This window comes from Peromyscus californicus, unplaced genomic scaffold (assembly GCF_007827085.1).
Source record: "Peromyscus californicus insignis strain IS unplaced genomic scaffold, ASM782708v3 Scaffold_6__1_contigs__length_162567912, whole genome shotgun sequence".
NCBI classification, from domain to species: Eukaryota; Metazoa; Chordata; class Mammalia; order Rodentia; family Cricetidae; genus Peromyscus; species Peromyscus californicus.
In genome coordinates this window covers 1,046,718-1,068,060 of record NW_026294584.1, presented here as the reverse complement: position 1 = coordinate 1,068,060, position 21,343 = coordinate 1,046,718, and the positions used below count along the sequence as shown (strand labels likewise).

Sequence of the window (21,343 nt, the reverse complement as noted above, 5' to 3'; positions counted from 1 at the left end):
CCATGGAAGGACCTAGAACTGGGGTCAGAAGGATACAAAAATCTCCCCACTCAAGATGGCTTTGAGCAATCAGTGACAGTGAACCAATAGAATGAAGCATGTTTGGACAGCAAGTGTCTGCAAAGAACTGATAGGGAATTTGCTGTCACACATTAGCTGCTCTTGAACTTGAAATCAGAATGACCCAGATCTGTCACTTTTTGTTTGGTGGTCCTGGACAAGCCATTTAACCCACTAGAAGCTGCAAAAATGTGTAATTTGGAATTTCTGGTGATTAAATGAAATAACACGTGTGTTTTGAGATTGAATCAGCTATGTGTAACACAAAAAAATCTAAATAACACAACAGAGATTGGTTCCATCCATATAATGTGAAATCTCATGAGAGGTTCAACAGAAGGCCTCACAGTACCAGAAATACCTCAGCTGCTTTCCATAGTTTGTTGTATTGCCTATAGTGCATAGCTGTCAATCTCAAGATCAATTTGTAATCTTAAAATGGTGAACAAATACAACAATGTTAGCATTTCAGACAGAGAAAAAAGACAAAAAGAAACCTGTCTCTCAGTGGAGTGAACACCCTGTAAAGAGTTTTTGTGGATGTTCCCACTCAACAGCCTTTTACTTATAACTCTCTGGTCACACTTGTCTTCAAAGGGAACTAGAAAAGTTTAGACTTTAAGTGGACATATTGGTACCCCCAACACTATAGGGAGAAAAAGAAGATAGATTTTAGACCATTAATTACTAGTCTCTTTGGTAGTATACAACATGCCCAGCAAAAAGAAAAAACTTGGAGCATAACTATAATGGTTTAGTTTACTACTGAAGCTATTTTGAAAACACTTGAATTATCCACTACTCTGATTTCCCCAAATGGACACCGAACAAGAGAAGGTGAGACCCTCTTCCATACCGTAGCCTTTGCAGATGTGAGAAGAGTTGTCCTGGGCTCATCATATCACCTCAACCTCAGACTGACAGGTCCTCTGTTGTCACAAATCCTGAACAGTCTTCTCAGGACTAGAACTTCCTTGGGGTATGGCTCCCACAAATGACCATAAAAGTACAGATCGGGGACCAAGTGACAGAGGCGGCCTGTCAGTCCCCTAGTTGAGTGCTCTTGCCTTGCAACTTCATCCGGCATAGCTGGCTCATGTAGAACTCTATCAAAGACTTAGAGATAATCCAGTCTTCTCTCTATGAGATGATCTTAAAAAAAAAAAAAAAAACAAAAAAAAAACCTGTCCATCTTTGGGGACTCTGTGCCCTCAGAGCAGAGAGACAGAGGCCCTGAGTCTCAGTGCCTCCATGTTCAAACTCTCAAGCCAGCCAGAGAATACGGTCTGCTCCCTGAGCTAGCAAGTGAGAGGGCCAAGAACACAGGCTTATAGGATGGGCAGGGAACACCACTACCCCAGCAAGTACCTCTGCCCTCGTATCTTAAGCCAAGAGCTGCAAAATGCCCTTCCAGCAAAAGATCAATGTTCCCAGGGCCCAAGGCCAGGAAAGAGTATTCTGGTAGTCCTTCCCAGAAGGAGACACAGTCAGAGCTCCACAGCCAGTTGATCCTCCTGTCTCCCAGCTGCAGGGGTGTTGTGTGATGATTCTTCCAAAAGCCAGAACAGCAGGGAAGTCCACCGGTAAACGGTGGATGTGGGAAAGCTTAACTGCTGCAAAGGCCCACACTCAGACTCAAGATTCAGACCATGACTTAGTGCAATCCTAGTGCCAAAAGTAAGCCTAGTTCTCATTCCCAAGGCAGATGGCACAGTGTCACCAAGACACTCACAAAGGGGTGTCACTAAGGGTCAAAAGGAGGCAAATGGGTGACTTTAAAAGAAGAGACCAGAGAAAATAATCAATGGGCCCATTTCTACTGTGAAGAGTGCTAACGGGTCTAGTGCCCTTTAAGCCATGGATTGCTGGCTTCTCACAAAATACAAAGGAGAAAGTTTGGCTTTCCTTTGGATAAATTGGATATTTATCCTTGTTTACCTAGGACAGCTGGGATCTGATATGATTATTAATAGCACCCACTTTTACTCTCAAAACAAACTTGATTGAACAACAAATGACATAGTGACTATTTTGGAAAACACTAGAAAAATAAAAAAGTTTTTTTTTAATTTTCTCCTGTAACTCATAATTTTAAAAAGCTTAAATTATACTCTTATTTAGGCTAAGTCAAAATAGTATACCATTGAGCTGTGCTTTTATTCTTAATGAAAAATACCTTATCCATGCATAATGTGAATCTGAAATTAGCTAGAGACTTTCCATGAAAGTGTGGTCTGTCTGGTCCTTCATTCCCCTAGTTGCTAGAAAATTTGGTTCAAGTAATTCCAACTCATGTAAAGAAACTTTGGAGAGAATGTGGTTAGTCACGCACTCAAAAGTTTTCTGTACTTAAAAGCGTTCTTTTTCTTAAGAAAAACTGAGTTTGTTTCTTCCTTAAGAAAAAACAAAAACGGTAAAAGACTAAGGAAGAAGCAGCATGTACAGCTCCAGGCTGTATATGCTGCTTAGGTAGAACCGCTTCCTGTCTGAGGAGAAACAAGGGAAGAAAACAGCAGCCCTGGCACTCCCTCCCTTCCAGAGCACCACTGATCACCATTTCCTCTCATAGACCCAACATCTACCTTCCTTATAAAACTGCCAAGCACCACAGTAGGATTTCCAGACTCTCTGAGAATCTCCCCACACAAGGTTTCTCACTGGAAAAAAAAAAAAAATGCAGCCAAGGTTTCCTGCTTCACAGAAAAGATCGTGAAGATGTATGGAGTAATGCTTTATGAACACCTTACATACATCAGAATACGCCTCAGATGACATGGTTGAGCACTCATAAAACACTGTTTACAGTAGCTAGATCTGCATTTGAACCTCATCAGACCTGGCTGTTAGTTGGGCAGCCCTGGCTAGTGGCCTGAACCGCTCTGAGCCCACGGCTTTCATCTGTCAGAGAAGAGGTCACAATACTTGCTCTCCAGGCCATCACAGAAGTGCCCACCATACAGGAGCCAACCTCCAGGCCCTGTCTTTGACTCTCAGTTATGTGAAGACTAAGGATGTAAGCACTGTGTCTAATTTTCCAGATGCTTCCTTTCTCCTGTTCTTTTTTCTTTGCCATTTCAATGCATATTAGTGAAACAAAGCTAAAAGTAAAATAAGTTTGAAATGGAGTGAAATTCATAGAAATCAGAATTGTTCTTTGTTAATTTTAGCTCCCGTAAAAGAGTTTGATACAGAAGCTAGACTTAGCTATTGGAAAGACTGGCGATATAAACACACTTAGCTAGTTGTCAGCACCATTTTTTGATGGAAAAATCTAGCCAGGCAGTGGTCGCACAGCACTCAGGAGGCAGAGGCAGGTGGGTTTCTGTGAGTTCAAGTCCAGCCTGGTCTACAAAATGAGTTCCAGGACAGCCAGGGTTATGCAGAGAAACTTTGTCTTGAAAAACAAAAGAAAAAAAACAAAACACAAAAAAATCCCTGCACCTCACCTGGGCAGCACAGTAAAGCAGACCCTGTTGGCAGGGATACAGGTAAGCCAACCCTAAGGGCATGAGAGTGGGAGAGCTGGCCCTGTCCCCCCTCACCTCCCATGTGGTGGTGTGGGTGAGAAAAAGATAACCTTCCCCCACCCCCTACCCCCTTGCCACCTCTGGAAGGTAGGAGAGCAGGCCTCAGGGACATGAGAGCAGGAGAACTGGCCCCACCCCTTACTGCCTGCTACATTTGGTGAGCTAGCCAGAGCAATGCTGGATAGCCGGCAGGCTGACCTGCCCGGCTACCACCCAGGCCCAGAACCAGGGCTATGAGTTGGCCCATCTCAACATCCACCCCATCTATGATCTACTGGAACATGTGAAGGGACTAGTCCTGCAGACCCAAAGCTGAAGGATCTCTATGACACAGGACTACAGGATATCCAAGATGAGTCCCAGTAAGGGCCCAGTATATCTGAAGCCAGAGGTATTGAGCCTCTGACCAATGACTCATTGCAATGAACACTTACAAGTAAAGATGTATGGACTAAAGGGTGTACTGTGTGACTCACTAGGCCACACAACTTCCATGATGAGATTTTTTTTCTTTTAATTTTTTTTTATTTTTATGGGGGGGGAGGGGCAGAGCAGATACAAAAGGATTGGGAGAGGGCTGGAGAGATGGCTCAGAGGTTAAGAGCACAGGCTGCTCTTCCAGAGGTCCTGAGTTCAATTCCCAGCAACCACATGGTGGCTCACAACCATCTGTAATGAGCTCTGGTGCCCTCTTCTGTCATGCAGGCATACATGCAGAACACTGTATATATAATAAATAAATAAATCTTTTAAAAAAAAAAAAAAAGGATTGGGAGATAAATGGGATCAAGATGCATGATATGAAATCCACAAAGAATCAATAAAAGGTTTAAAAAAATCTAAGGTTGCTTATATTGGCCATCATTCAATGAGGAAATGTTAATGCCTTTAACAGGGAGACATCCATTGAACATAAAGAAAAGAAGCAACTATAAAAGGCCAAATTTCAGTGACAAGAACACACTCTGAGACCTTAATTTATAGAGCTTGGGTGAGTAGATTGAAGGAGATGGATTTCTCCACAAACAGTGGTCATTCTGTCCAAATGCAATATAGAGTAATACCCCTTTAAAGCATGTTTAACTAGTGGATTGAGTCCTAAAGCATAACATCCACCTCAGACAGCTCTTACCCTCCTATGACCCACCATTTTGCCTTAGAATCTTTCTGTTCAGTGTTTCTTGGTGAAAAGGTCAAACAAGACAGTAGGGATACCTTAATCAGCAAGGTGTCCTAACTAAATCACAGCAAAGCCCAGCCTTCAACTCCTTCTAAATCACCCACTACCCCTCTCTTTTACGACTCCCAGCCTCTGGATCCTGACATCAATATCCCACAGCATCATTTACTTCTTAGAATTATCTATCTAGATCTGTTAGACATCACTGGGGTCTGGCTGAACAGGAGACCAAGATAGCAAGTCTGACCGCCAAGTAAGAAACAAATGCTTGCAATTGCACAAGTGGGAAGTAAATAAAAGCAGGCTCACAGCCTCCACCACTCCATTGACTTATCAGTCAAGTCACATGTACATGATCCATTCAGCATGCCCTGCCTGGCCCTGAATGCAAAGAGGAGAGCTTAATTCTGATGATAAATTGGATAGAACATGCCCAAGGACTTCCTGTATCAAAATTCTAGTGCTGCAAAATGTGTTCATCTCCATTGATGTTTTCAAGTCACTGAAGACCCCTGTAGCCTTGGGAAGGTAGAGATAGATACTTTTTAATTTGATGCAGGTAGTAGATACTTGTAGCCTAATTTGTATCCTTACATATTCATTAAACATTTAGAGATTTTCATTTTCTCTTAGCCATTTGACCTACCTTGTATTTATTTTTCACTATTATAGCTCCCACTATGATTTCATATAGCAGTTAACAGTGTACTCTCGGGAGCCAGATACCCTAGGTTCAAAGCCTGGCCCTTCAATTTATTAGCTATGTGCACTTAGGGACTTAACCATTTAGATGTCAGCTCACTGATTTTCATTAACAAGAATGAGAACAACTACTCCTTAAGTATTGTCTAATTTACCCATATTTTTTCTGTGTGCTCTATCAGTTAAAGAGACTTTCAGGGTTTCTCTCCCTGATGCCCCACACATTGCTTTAGGCAGAATCTAGAGCCTATGAGTCTCTATAGACTTGAACAGCCCCAGCAAGAAGGTAAGCATAGAGTAGCTATGATCCTGGAGTGGTACCCACACACACTCTCCTGAATTCAGGTCAATTCACTTACTATGTGGTAGACATGGTTCTAGAAAATGAGGAGAAAGTAGTGAACCAAATATATAAAAATCTTATTACATAGAAGTTTGCTGTCTAATGAGAGAGGCAGACAGTAAAAACATTTAAGTGGCAAGATCATCTCTGAGAATGAAAAGGCTGTGCAGAGAATGAAGAGTTTAAGGCAGGTGACACACTAAACAGCAACCAAGTGACTGCCCTGGTTGTATTCAGGGAAGACCTTTGACATGGCCTCCTTCATCTAAAATGTGGAAAAGCTGGCTTGACAACAATCAAACGGAAGGAATTCCAGGTAGAGGGAAGAACAAGTGCAACAACCAATTGATTGATCAATCAATTACAGATAAGAAGGAGGAATGGGCAAAGGACAGTTTGATTGAACTTGGTGGTGGAGAGAGAGGAATGTGGAATGCAGTCAGAGCTGGGAAAAGGCTAGACACTACTTTGAGACCACAGCTCAAAGATAGCAAGTTAGTACCTCGGGACAAATGAAAATTATACCAATCTGATATTTGGGTTCTAAGCATATGTTTGGAAATAACCCCACAGTTCAATGACAGTAAGATAACAAACATCTCTCCCAATATTTCATGGTGATGAAGATTTCTGTTCTCTGAGGGAATGTTCACTATAAACACAATGAACACTAGGGGTGTAATCAGGAATCCCTGGTTTTGACTTTAGCTTGCCAAACAGTTGGTTTTGTTTAAAGTTTGGAAAAGTACGTCAGCTCTGCCAGTCTACTCATCTCTGAAAGAAGGCACTTGGATATTATCTTGGATCATTCTTAACCGTCATGCCTAGTTGTCCATTTACTATCACTGATTTCTTGAGGGCTACAGACAGGAATATCTGGTCTACCCATACCTAATCAAACCACACAGGGATTACTGTATACCTTTGGTTTCCTGTAACTTCACTTTGTTGTCAATCAAATAAGTCCTTTCTGTAGTGAAAAGTATGGATTAAGTGGATTTGTCTTTTTCATTAAGTTACATACTTTTACTTTTCATGTTAGGGATCAAACCCAGGTTCTCATGCTAGCTAAATAAATGAAATACACCCAAGTCCCTAAATACTCTTCAGTAATCCTATAGTCATTAAAGTTGACTATATTTTACATTACATTTTATATCATTTAGTCCTCATAGTAATCCCATGAAGTAAGTGATAGCATTATCCCCAGTTTAATACAAGAAACTGAACCTTACCAGCATTAAATAATTTAGCTCAGGACATACAGAAAAAAATACCAAATTTAAACAGAAGCTGGCTACAAGGCCCATGTAAGATATTAGCTGCCACACTCTGAAACATGTGTCAAAGTATTTGACAGACATTATTTGAAAACTAAGCAAGTGATATTTTTTGAGACAGGGTCTCACTATGTAGCCCTGGCTGGCCTAGAATTCACTATATAGGCCAGGCCAGCCTTGAACTCACAGAAATCCACCTGTCTCTGCTTCCCAAGTACTGAAATTAAAGGTAGGCACCATCATGTCCAGCTATGTGAGTGATTTTTTTTAATATACAGAATTTTGCCATATAGCCCAGGCTAGTCTTAAACTCATAATCTTCCTGTTTCTAAATAAGTGATTCTAGAATAAATGAATGTTTACTCCTAACTTGCCTTCAGTACTTAACACACTGCTTTGGAAAAGCCATGCAACCTTACTAACTAGAAGTCTTACCCACTCTATCAACATGGTATAGAACTGCTCTTAAAAGCAATCCAAGAAATCGGGGCTTAACCTATATAAAGTGTTAAGTTATTAACCTACAAAAATATCCCTTGTCCTTTTGAAACTAGCTGTCTTTTGGTTCTTAGCTGAAGGAGAAGGAGAGATGATGCATAGGCCCTATGTGGGGAGTCTTTTCAATCCACAGAAAAGCTCCTCATGCCACACCTTGGTTCCCCAAGGAATCTCAACCCTATCTAGATAGGAGAGGATAACCAATTTGGCAAAGTTCTCAGGTATCCCAACCACATACACACCTATATTGAGAAGAACCTCTGCTTTAGTGTAAGTTAGTTCTGTCTGTTTTATTTAATTAAAGGCTGAACTCTTGGGCTCTCAATTAAGTGATGAGGCTCAGTGGGGATCACATGGCCATAAAGATACCTAGAATCCTAACCATTGTTCTTGAAATAATTATCTTCTGCATTTTATGGATGAATTGTGACATGTTTCTATTTCATTGTTCCTTTTTCAGAACTCAATTTGCAGTAATAGTATTCAGTTTACATTCTGATTTTATTAAAGTGCACTCAGTGTCTTAAAACAGCATTGCCCTGTAGACAATGATGAAAATCTTCTATATCTAGTCTGCCTAATATCATACCCAAGACACATGTGACCCTTGAGAAAATGGCATGTGTCTAAAGAAACTTAGGAACTGAAGTTTAAATATGCATGTGTGGCTAATATTTACACTACTAAAAAGTACACATACAGAGAAACATCTTTTCATGTTTGTAACCAAAAATCACATTCTCTTTTTTAAAATTGCTTTTGAAAACAGCAGCAATGCTCTAATAGCCAAGAAGAAATTCTAACACATTTATATTTCCACCAGGGGATGAATTCTGACAGCAGAAGAGAATTCTAACCTGGGAGGAGACAAAGGCAGTTAGCCAGGGAAGGGACACTCCCTCAGGGAGCTCCCTGGCAAGTTTTTAGTTGGCTGTGAGACACAAAACAGAGAGAGACTGTCAAAGAGAAAGCAATATCCCCTCAGAGAAAAATCTAAATGTGTTTTTAGCTACATGTCACCCCAGAGAGAGGACAGGGTGGCAGTGTTAAATTGGTGAGATTTTAAAACAGGGAAGTTAACTAACCTGGGCCTGGTGAGATGTTTAAGGTGCATTTTAAGTGACACAGTTTCATTCCCGAAACCCAGGGTGTGGTTCATGCCACCATATGATAGACTCTAAACCCAGGCTCTTGTGTTTTATCAAGCTAACGTTTTCATTAAAACACCAGTTCATAAAAGCAGACTTATGCTGGATTTTCATTGTCAGTTAAATTTTTGATAATCACAAAGTAACCCAAGATCTGGAGTGAAATAGTGGGTACAGACACAGGCCAACAAGATGACTCAGCATGTAAAGGCACTTGCTGAGTCAAACCTCACAACCTGATGTCTCTCTGAAAGAGAGAAGCAACGCCTGCAAACTGTGCTCTGGTCCTGACGCATGTCATGGCACACGCACCCACAAACACACTCACACATGCAAAAATAAATAAAAAATAAATTAATTAACAAATGTAATTTTCATCTTCTTTGTTTAAAAAGATTTCATACAGTATATTTTAATCATGTTTTTCCCCAAACTTTTTCTAGATTTGTTGATCTTACTTTATGTTTATGAGTGTTTGGCCTAAGTGTATGTCTGTGCACCATGTGCATGCCTGGTGCCTGCAGAGGTCAGAAAAAGGGCTCAAACCCCATGGAACTGGAGTTACAGATGTTTATGGGCCACCTTGTGGGTGCTGTGATTCAAACTCAGATCCTCTGGAAGAGCAACAAGTGCTCCCAACCACTGACTGTACTATCTGTCCAGCCCATGAATGTAAATTTTAACATAAGCCTTTAAATATCCAGGAAACAGGCTCCATCATAAAAATATGAGCTAAACAAATCCATCCTATGTAAGAGAGGTATCAACTAAAAAAGTGGATGTGGAAGTAATACAAACTAAAGGAAGAAGTTCACAGACAATAGAAGACAACAGAAATACATTCTAGCAAGACCAGTGTTTCTTAGATTTAACTTCAAGGATATGCTCTGGGAGAGTCTTGGCTCAATGTTTTTGTTTTGCTTTAGTAATTATAAGAATAAAATGTAGAGCTTTTTTCAAAGAAAATTCTCATTTGAAAGTCATGTATAGAATAAAACTTTAGATTTCTAAAGTAAATGTTTTTCAAATACAAGTTGAGAAAACTTTGCAGAAGACTCTAAAGGAGTCTGTGTTTTGTTTAGATTCTGAGTGTAGTGATTTCAATGGAGGAAACACCATTCTCCTTTATTTTATCAGAAAAGGTAAGTTTTCTAACTTTACTCTTAGCTGCCTTACAAAGAGATGAAATCTCTATAAACTCAGGGGGCAAGCACAGTGTACTACTCATACTATACAAGTTGAACACACTTAGTGTACATATCTCAAATCCTCCAAAATCTGACACTTTGGGGCATCAATTTGTGAAAAGTGGAAAATTCCAGACCAGACCTCATGAGATGAGTCACAATCCAAACAGACAAACTAAAACTATTGTGCCAAATTACCTGAGGTTGTGTGTACATGAAAACAAATGAATTTTGTGTTTGGAAATATTCCAAAATATAAAAATATTAGTCCCAAGCATGTCTGATATAGATATTTAACCTAGTTACCTGATTTATATCATTGATTTTTAAATGTTCTTCTACAGTAAAAATGGGAAACATTGTGATAGGGAATCCTAGATCCTAAATTAAGAAGTCTACCACTGTCTCTGTCCCCAAAAGGGTATATCACTTCTCTGCCCAGAGTTTCTATTTCCTACTCTGTAAAATGAAGAAAGCTGACAGGATAATTGGTGGCCAAGATCTTGTCAAACCTTAGGTAGGTCTCTTTGATTCCAATATTAAATTGTGGCATCCCCCTGTATTTCTTCCCTGAGGGGCCTCTCAACTGAAAATGGGTTTCACTAGGACTTTATTTCATGTATGTTCTTTTCATGGCTCCCTTTCACCCATAAACACTGAAGGCTGGAAGCAAGATATTTGAAGGAGAAAAACTGGTCAGCAGTCATCATTCCACCTACTATCTACTACCACCTGGGAAGTGGAAAGTTAAATCACAGAACTCAAACTCCTAGAGCATACTGTAACTCACCCAGATATAAAAAGAAAACAAAAGTATATAAAAAGTGAAACAAAAATATTCAGAGGGACATTTAGGTATTTTTTCTAAAGTTTCAAATAAATGGGACAGCTGCTCACTCAAGCTCATGTTAAATCAATGGAAACATAACAACTGTCTTTTTAATGTCTTGGTTACTATAAATGGTGCCATTTAATAAACAGAATTTCAGAATGTTAATTGATCCACAACAGTAAGAGTAACTACTATGTTTAGTGAATCCTTTGACTAGCAAAAAGGCCTACCTGTAAGATAAACAAGAAAGATTGCCTTCTGTGGGGTTAACACTATGCCTTTTCTAAGAACAAATGAACAAAAACCACCATCTCCTGGCTTCCATACTATGGAAAGACAGACAAAAACTGTACACACTGCCTTTGTCTTGGCTAGAACATAGGAGTCTTCGGGTTCAGAAAGAAAAGTCTGTGTTTTATCTTACCAATGATAAAAATAAAAGATATCTTTTCCAGTGAGAACTCTCAGAGGTCCATGGTCTGAGGACTCACTTTCAGGGCCCAAAGGGACATAGAAGTTTATTCTGAGGCCTGTCCACATAGCTAAGGTAGAACTTTCCTCAGTGACTCTCCATGTACACTCAGCAGAAGCTTGATTCTAGTCAGCTTGCTTTGTTTATCTCAGGAGCATCATTTCCTGTGCCTCTCCTTTTGAATATGCAGCTAAAGACTTTAAAAGAAACTGTGGAAAGTAGAGTGAGACCAAGAGTGACCTCTGCTTTCTAAGCATGGAGCTACAACCCCAGCCCTCTCTGAAGTCTAATATGTATTGCATATTATGCATGCATGTGTTGATTACCATTATGCAGCTGTTCCTAAGCACTTAGGAGTCTCCTTTCCCACACATATCTTCCTGTGTGGGAGACCTTTCATTGTTATTTTTGCTGCCTATTCTGTGAATCTCCCTGACGACTAGCTCAATATGCTTTCCAGCTGCCTCTTATTAGTAGTGCTAATATAAAAGTGAAAGGATCTTTAAAATAATTCCTGCAACAGCTAACTTCATGCCCTATTATAATTCAAAAAGTTAGTAAATGAGGTATCTCATAGTCCCAAAAGAGAGTTACACTTTCTTGATGAGATCCTCATGTTCGTTCTCTGTGCTATCATTAGATCACAGGAAAACAATCTCACCATTCCTGACATCAGAGAAAGCAAGATTGGGAATGAGAAGCGGCATCTATCATCCAGCACAGGCAGAGGGATCGCTCCCTGCTCTGCCCTCCCACATTTATCCTCCCCTGTCCTCATCTCCCCAGTGCTCCTTCCCTTCTGCACCATGAATACTTCATCTTTCCTACACTACCTATACAGAGGGCTAAGACTGATTCGTTACTGTTCCCAACTGCCACCAACCAGCAGTCCTCCAGGGTCTTTCTCTCTCTCTCTCCCTCCCTCTCTCTCTCTCTCTCTCAAACACACACACACACACACACACACACACACACACACACACACACACACACACACTTGCCCCTTAGAAGGTACTGAGTTATTATGGGACTGGAGAGATGCCTAAGAGCTCTACAGCAATTGCTGCCTTGCAAAAGATCCAAATCCAGTTTCTAGCACCCATATGGCAGTTCCTAACTGTCCTTAATTCCAGTTCTAAGGGATCTGATGCCCTCTTCTGGTTCCATCAGCATGGGGCATGCATATGATGCATATGCATGCAGGCAGGCAAAACAGGCATATACATAAAATAAAATGAATCTTTTAAAATAAAAAGTCAGCCATTGTGATGAGATGAACATAGGACACAGAAGGATTCTCACGGTTACCCAGGCATCAGCTCTCCTCTAATGGCGAAACCTGTTCTATCATTTCATCCATAGAAACAGCCTATGCCTGCTGCTGTAGTTTCCTTTCCTATTGCTGTGATACTAACATGTAAAAATACCCTGACAAAAGCATCTTAAGGGAGAAAGGATTTATTTCATCTCACAGTTCCATCATAGAAGGGAAGTCACATTAGCAGGAGCTTGAGAGAGCTGTTCACATTGTATCCATCAGGAAATGGCAGTAATCAATGCATGGGTGCTTCTACTCAGTTTCCCTTTTCATTTATTCAGTCCAGGATCCCAGTAAGAAAATGGTGCCACTCACAGTGTATGGGTCTTCCCACCTCAATTAATGTAATCAAGACAGTTCCAAGAGGCCAATCTCCCATATGATTCTGGGTTCTGTCAAGCTGACAGTTAATACCTGGAGAGACCTCTGACTTGCCTTGGGGATGGATTGTGACCCAGAACAGAACTCAAAAGTGACTAGCATTGAACACCTTACTAAAATGCATCCTGTGCTTGATAATGATGCCAAGAGTTGTTTTCACTGCATCAATGGCTACAGACCTTCAGGTGTGCCCCTGTAAGCTAAGAAGCTCACTGATACCATCCCCACCCCCAAGAGATATGGCTTCTTTGTACCACAAGAAAGCAAACAAACAAAAGCATACCTTTTGGCCAAAATAATGACCTTCATTTGATATGGAAGCAAGTGCAGGGTGATGATGAAGGATGAAAACTCCAAAGCACAATAATAGCTTTCTTTTAATGATTTCCTTTGAAATCGCCTACTTCCCAGCCTAACTATAATTTGACTAATTGCTTAATAATTCTGTTTAAATGTCATTATTTCTGCAAGTATCAGTTCATTAGGCCTGGTTTTTCAGGTTGAAAGACCCCTTCACTTCCTTGAGTCTCCTCTGTCCCTTCTTCCCGGGTACCTGCTGCCTGAGCCACATTCTAATGATGCAAATAGAATTCCTTCAAAAAGGTGTTGAGCAGATCAAGGTGTCTCTTTGTGTTCTGTAGCCTGAGTAATGTAATCCATGTCCTTGAAACAGTACCTGTGATGGGAAAGATCTAAGACTGTGTCTTTTAAAAGCCAGCTTCCATGCTGTAGCCGTGAAGCTGTGATCACAGCCACCCTAGGCCACTCCCACAGCAAGAGGCATGCTGCACTTGACATAGTGAGAGGCTGCATGGGAAACTGAAGCATAGACTTGGGAGCCCACAATTCCCTAGGGAAAAAAAAACAAAACTAAAACCTTGCTCAAAGCAGTGATCTTCTTAGGACAGTGTAGCCACAGACCCTGTGTGAGGGAGGAAGATGCACTGCTTAAAGCTGAACAAGATGGCTATGTCCTTTCAGGGACAAGCTTGTGTCTCACCTGTTCTGGCGAAGGGGAAGTAGCTAGACTACTAAACATATTCTAGCATGTTCTCCATTATCCTTCCCTTCTACAGTCCACCAGCTGTAAATTTACAGTGACTTTTCATTTCACATGAAGGATGGCTCTAGTGTCCGACTTTCAAAAGTCAAGTCTCTTTGCCCAAATGCTCATATAACCAAAAATGAACTAGCACAGGAATTCCATGCTTTCTTGTCACTTCGAAAAAGAACAGTTAGAAAACAGGTCTAGGTCTTCTTCCCTGAAAACTTCTTTCGATCGGTGATATATAGAATAACAATAAGAAAAAACATAAAGAAAAGGATCACGTGGAAAACTAGGGGGTTGAACGGCTACAAAGCCAGAATCACTGAAGAGGGAGGAACTGCATATACTTGGAACACATGGGGCAGACAGCTCATTACTGGGAGATCCATGCTATTTCCATGGGTGTTTTGTGAGATCTAGTTTTGAAGGCATGTATATTGACAAGTTTACCATTGGGAGATAGAGAGAGTGGAACTCACTTAAAAAGTAAAGAACTAATTGTACACTAGTACTGCCCAACTAAAACTTGTTTTGTGGGTTATAGGAGTCTATTTCTGCTTACCCCAGAGAAATAGAGAATAACAAACCAAAGAAATTATTCCACCCAAGTTCAGCGTGATGAGCCAGTTTGTTTGACTAGAGTTACATGGCATGTCAATGTACCAACAGTCACAAAACCTATTCATCTTCTCTCCCTCCCCTAAACAGTGTATCCTTCAAGGGCCTGGTGATTCCTCACTTCCTCCCATGAGGGAATAGTACTGGGCCCAATCTTTTATGAGGGTGATCACAGCTGTTCTGATTTCAGCATAGCCATGCCATGCTCAGAGCACAAAGTTTCACAACATGGCCACAGGGGATAGTGAGCAGAGGCACACTTCATCAAGATCATCCAAGGGCATTTTGCTTGAAATTTCCTTTAAGCTAAAATGTCACCTCCCTCTCAGAGTCCCATTCTTTCTCTTTGGACCAAATCACCCTGCCAAGTGAGGTGAATGCTGATTAGATGGCTCTGAGAAAGAATGGAGACAGAAGGCTTCCCTCCTATATGACTGGACCAGCGAGAGATACTCACTGCCACTCCGGTCTCCACATGCACCTTTCAGCAGTTCTCTGAGAGCCACAAGATTCAAGCAACAGAGAACACGCAGAATGGCATCTCATCTAACCAGAGTACAAAGCCTGAGGATGTAAATAGAGCTTGAATTATTGGGTGTGAAACAGACTTTCAGACTAATTGATCTATGTGTATACAATTGATTTTTATTTATTATTCTTCAAATCACACTATGAATTACTTTGGGATAATCTAGAATTTGAAATGATGCCCTCAAAGAACTATAATGACACACAGCTATTTCTCACCCCGTGCCTTTTTTACTTTGTCCTCTCCTGGGTTCTTTTTCTTACTAAATAACTAAATTCTCTGAGTCTTTGGCTTCCTATGCATTTTTATTCCTCTGGTCTCAGCTGCCTTGCCAAAAGTAGCCAAAGATACAGTTAACAATGACATCATTGTTTTGAATACTTGGAGAATTCTGGGTACTGACTTAGACTGTCCTGAGTGCTGCTTTATGTGTGACACTCAACAGGCATCCTCACCTCATGAGGTAAGTGCTACTGTTAGATGCATTTGCAGATAAGAAAATGAAAACACAAAAAGATAAAACAATTGCCCAGCACCAAACAGCTAGCAAGAGTCAGGGTCAAGGAATGACCCCAGCATCCTCGTTCTCAGGACTGAGCTTTTGCTCATTACAAACCTCTCCCCCACAATATGTGTCCCTGCATAGTGTGAATGGAATTACAAACAGGAGTGTTGCCTTTGGTCTCTAAGAAGATAGCAGTGAGCTCTTAACTTACTTTACCTTTAACTATTCTGTTTTTCCCTCCCACACTCTCAGACGATGGAAATGCTTAAGGCAGACTAAGGTAGTGTGAGACCTCACCATGTAAGTGTGAGCATGGCTCTTTGTGGGTACCGTATGTTTTGTGCGCTTCTGCCTTGCGTTCCCGCATGTTTGCTCCGCTGTTCTCCGATTCCCGCTTCCAGCGCTTGGCACTTCGGCCGCATGAACTGTTTTTTAAGCCATAGATCCTGTGTCTTTGTTCCTGATTTTATACCTGAGCTTTACCCACACACAAAGTCCAGCACAGGGCAAGAACCATAGAACACACAACTGTCTGCCTGGTATCTTCCCGGCAAGCTGGGAGTCCTGAAAATACAATGGGTTGCTGTTATCTGGCAATAAGTTGGGGATTGTAAGCTTCAAGAATGCTAGGCCTTTACCCATGCCTAACTGCAACAGACCACTCCAAGGTGGAGACCTGCAAAGGCCATGACCTTCACCAATTACTGGACCTGTTCAGTGTTCTCTGGGGCAAGGGTCTTAAATGGACTGCTGCTCTGTCCATAGGAGTCCATCACACCAGGTAACAGGAGATATGGAGAGGGGTGGGAATCTTTTCATTTATTTATTTTCTCTCTGCACATAAGTATATAATAAACATGCACACATATGTGGAGAATAAAACATATTATAAAAGAGAAAGGATAATGGCCTTAAGTTAGACATGAGTAAAGCAGGCCTTCACTGTACACACACACACACACACACACACACACACACACACACACACACACACACACTCACTACTCCTCTTGGTGTCCCTTGATCCTACACAAACCATATTTGCACTCCAAGTAAATTTAATATAGGGCAAGTTACATTTCTAGAATAAGAAACTTGATGAGGGGAGATAGTTGTATCTAACAAGAGTATATCTGGAAATTTCGAAATACAGCTCTGGGGCTGGAGATAGAGTCCTGTGGTAAAGTGCTTGCCTGGCTTAAATGAGGCCCCAGCTTCAATCCCCAGCACCCCATATAAAATAAATACAATCCTGCCTTGCCGTTTGTTCCCTACCACACACCTGCACACCTGCATGTGTGCACATACCTGACGGTAGTTTGGAGCTTAAAACTACCTCATGTTCTCAATTTCACTTAAATGTTCAGTGTGTGTTGAAGTTATTGAGTTGTATTTTCTGAAATGATAAGAATTTAAAATTGAAGATGCTCTTATGACATCTGACCAAACAGTGTTTGAGACTCAAACTATGCAGTGTTAAGAACTCAACCCACTGTTTAGACATGCAGGAAGCCAAAACTTATTAGGGATGGATCTTTTGCTCCAACCCCTTAACTGATTGGGACCTCACAAGAGAAAGTAGTTTGTCCTGGATAGATTGGAGGCACATTAAAACCTCATTCTTCTCTTTCCACCAAAGCATCCCATCAGTACAGAGTCAAAGATCCTTTCTCTCTGGACAGAATAATACATAGAGCTCCAGAGCAACTTTGTAAAAATAGAAGTAAATGGGTCTGCATCCCCAGAAAGGGTTCCAGGTCCTTTCATGGCTCTGCCACTGGAGACATGGGCAAACTGAGGTAATGTGGCTCTCTGAATCATGGAGTCCTTGTTTGTAAATTCAGAACAGCTGACTGAAAGAAGTACATGTGCCAAGTTTGTTCAACAATTGCTTAATTAACACAAACTTGCTCATTGGGCTGGTTTGGGGGCAGCTTCCACCTTCATTTTCCACGGTATGTTACAGGGAAAGTCAGTCAGGCTGTGCAGGTAGGGACAGCCTTGAAAAACAAGAGCTGTATCTGTTGTTAACTGAAGAAAAACAAGGCCAAGGAGGAAAAATGTAAGTGAGACATGATCTTAACAAACTCACATGGACATGCATGTTTCAGGTTTAGCGTCTGATTTCTGAAATCTGGAAGCAGCTTATGAAATGTACAGATCAACAGGTGTCTATCTCCCAGGGTCCTGCTCACTAACTGAGCTCTGGAACCCAGGAGGCAAAGGTCACAGACTCTCTTTTCTAGTGTGTTGTTAAATTAAGGAGGCCAGGAACTCTGCAATACAGAATAACCTAAAAGCCAAAAGGGCAACAATAGAAACATACATGTGTCAGTGTTCACCTCACTTCTGAGCTATATCCCTTCATGTGTACAATTATGAAAATGTAAATATTGAGTAAATATGCAATGTCCTTTTCACAGGTTTCTTTTCCATAGCAAATACATGGACCTTTTGGCGAAACTTTTTTAGGGGCAAAGAATCATCACTGAATTTAACAGTTTGGCCCATTTTAGTTTTCAATGTAACTTTTCCCAAAATAGTCTGCAGGAACCCTCCATGAATCTGACGGTGATTCAAAGCTGACTGGGAGGAGAGGACCAGATATGGAATGTCACAGAGTTAATTTGGTGTTTACATCTTAGGTTCAGAAGCCACTGGATAAAATACAGAAAAGCAAAAACACTGTGACCTAGGGAAGTACTGACAGGCTAGAATTTGAGCTCCAAATTTTGGTCAAGAAGAGGCTTGGAAGTGATCCACCTGGCAGGGAAGTGTAGAGGGATTCTTAAAGCTACATCTCATGGCATTTTGCTTAAGACTGACAAATACAACCTGTTATATGGAGACCGCAGCAACTAGAAACTGTAGAAATGATCTACCAGCTTCTTGTTAGGGAGCATCAGTGTCCTGGTGTTACTAGTCTTCCACTTAGGAGAGCTGTAACACTTTCGGAAAAGGAAAACGGCATCTTCAGGAACCCGCAGGGCCAGTCATCCCATTAAGGAGGCTGAGCAGAGCAGATGTCAGCTCCTTGCCCAATACTTCTTTGACCAGAGAGCTCCCCCTGAACTAATCAGCCAGTGAAGAGTTAGGAAGGAGTAGGGGCTGTTTTTTATTCATTTTTTTTAAAGGCTTGTTCCCAATCCATCCTAAGCAGGTGAGGTCTAAGAAAAACGCTGTCCTATTGAGACCTCAAGTGGTGAAATTGAGAACTGCAGGTGAAGAATGGGAAAGAAAAGGAATGGGAGGAAGAAAGGGAGGAGGCAGGGAAGGCGAGCTCCTGTAAGATCCTACCCCTGACCCACAGCCTCAGCCTGAAATTCTTCCTAGATGGAAGAAAGGGGCACTGCTCCTGAGACCTCTGAATATCAGCCAAGGCTTGGTGACCTTTCACCACGTGAACATGTCCAGCCATCATTTCAGAAATCACAGAGAACTCTGCCTAGCTTAAGCATGTACAGTTACTCCAGAACAGTTCTGGAACCTACTGAGAAGGCTTTAGATTCATCCAGTCCTTTGTTTCTTTTTCCTAGGGGAGGCCTGAAACCAAACTGGGCCTCCAAGAGTCACAAGAGACAACCCACAGAACCTTGGGGTCAACCCATTCACACTTGTCCACCTGATCCTAGAGAGTCTTGCAGGCTGGCCTGATGCCTGGGGGCAATGGCCTTGCAGTGCAGTCCCTGTCCTTGCCCTTCCACACAGACAGGAAGCAAACCTGCCACCACTGCTGCCTCCAGCGCTGATTCTGGGGGCTTCCCAGAAAGTACATTATGCCTGACAGACAGGAGTCCAAATTGTTTTAATTGTTCTCCAAACACAGCCCCCAGATAAGCAACAGCATCATCCAGAAGCTAGTTCGAAATGTACATTATTGAGCTCCAGACCTAGGAATTAAACATGCTGGCAGTCTGTCCCAGATACTGTCCAAGTGACCGTGTGAGGTCACTGCCACACACTGATTTGCAAATGTCCAAGACAGAAGAGAGCAACTCAGTTTACTTCAAACGTGGTTTCTGGCACTGCCCCCACAGAGATGCAGCAGAACTCCATTCTTAACTAAGTGTCTGCTGTGATTCTGTGAGGGGAGCCCATAGTCTCCACTTAGACAAACTTTGCTCTGGAGAAAGGAAGCCTTCTCTGCAGTTCTTTAGCCTTCTCTCTGAAGATGGAAATAAACATTCTAACTTCTTACCAGGCCTGGAAGAGTCTGAAGTACCCCAGGTTCTCTGGGACTGTAGATGGGATCCTTTTGCCCTTTTGAAAAATTAGTCCTTCCTTGCTGCCACTAGAGGGGAATCACAGTGATGTGTGCCTCGGAGGTCAGTGGGGGAGGGGAGATGTGCCCTGCTGGGAGACCAGCAAGACAAGGATACTGGTGCACGGGGATTTCTGGACAGACAGCCGGCCGGCTCTTGTGTCTGAATCTCTAGACTGATCCTGAGAATCATGACAGGCTGGAAGTCTCACCCAGGCACGGTGCTCTTACTCTCCCCACACCTACAGGCACTTTCCAGCAGGGCCCAAGAGGAAAGTTTATTGTAATGCCACTAAAAAAAATGTTTTTAATTAGTTTTTAGACTTTGAAGTTATAGGCTGGGATGTAGGTCAGTTGATAGAGAGCTTGTCCAGCATGCATGAAGCCGTGGGTTCAATCCGTAGCACAGGATAATCCCAGGGTAGTTGGGGGTGGGGGCCGCACATCGGCCAGTAATTTACAACCCAGACACTGCATCCACATGGAGAGTTTATTATAATAGAGTTATGAAGAGAAAGATAGGAAAGAGAGAGAGAGAAAAAGAGAGAGGTAGGAGGTGAGCACCTTGTGGGAGAAAGAGCAGGGGAGAGAGAGGGGAAGGGGGAGGAATTTTTCCTTAGAATGAGGCTTTTACATCAGGACACAGGTCAGCGCGAAGGGGTCAGAATATTAACAAGTGGTGCACAAGATAACCCCAGCACTGAGGAGATAGAGGTAGAAGGATCAGAAGTTCAAGGTCATCCAAAGCTACACAGCAGATTGGAGGCCAACCTGGACTGCATGATCAATGCTTTTTTTTTAAAAAAAAAAAAAAAAAAAAAAAAAAGAGGGGGGTATAAATACTCTTGGCTTTTACAGCTGTGGCATTAGTCACACTGGGGGAAAAAAAGTTCCTGTTGGTGATGATCTTTTGGACGCTTCCTGGGACTTCAGGGGAAGTCCTGAAGTGGAACTCACCATTGTTCTTCTGTTCCGTGTAATTTTAACATCTAAGCCCATCCTCACCCCAGTACTTTTCAGGCACCCACACCTACTCAGAGTGCCAGTCTGTCAGGAGGGACTCAGAATGTGTGTGGTCACCATTTCAAACATCCAAAGGGGGCAGAGTAAGACTTGAGGTCACCGGCCACCCAGGGACTCCCACTGCATCTGGCTTCAACTGGCAGAGTCCCTGCTCTGCACAAAGCCTGTGAGGACAGTAAGTGAGAAGCGGGTCCCTCTGGCGCCCCTTTTCCCTCTCCTCCTTCCCATTTCCACTCATTGCCCTTATCTGTTCTCCCACTCTCCCTTCCGTGCTCCCATGTGTGATGCACAGTGACAGAGGTGAGGAGCGGCCCCAGCTCCCAAATCTGCAGGCTGCAGTCATTTCGACCTTTTGAGGCTTTGTCGGTCTTGTTTTGGTTTGCCGAGGTTTTTGTTTTGTTTCTGTGGAGAGCTTACTTTGTGTTTTTAAA

The 21,343-nt window shown here is 42.0% G+C and overlaps 1 protein-coding gene across 9 annotated transcripts in view; it reads left to right on the top strand.

Annotated features, from left to right (window-relative positions):
* Lhfpl3 (LHFPL tetraspan subfamily member 3) overlaps positions 1 to 21,343 on the top strand; it is a 634,521-nt gene that overhangs the window by 496,866 nt on the left and 116,312 nt on the right. For 7 of the 9 annotated variants that reach the window (XR_008214591.1, XR_008214587.1, XR_008214590.1 and 4 more), the window contains exon 3: positions 15,881 to 15,928. The exons of 1 other annotated variant lie outside the window; for it this stretch is intronic. Coding sequence is in view for 2 of the 8 variants with exons in the window: in XM_052721821.1 (XP_052577781.1) it covers positions 15,881 to 15,897 (17 nt within the window). In the remaining 6 variants the exon portion in view is untranslated. The remainder of the gene's footprint in view (positions 1 to 15,880; positions 15,929 to 21,343) is intronic. One more of the 9 variants, XM_052721823.1, reaches the window with a different exon arrangement.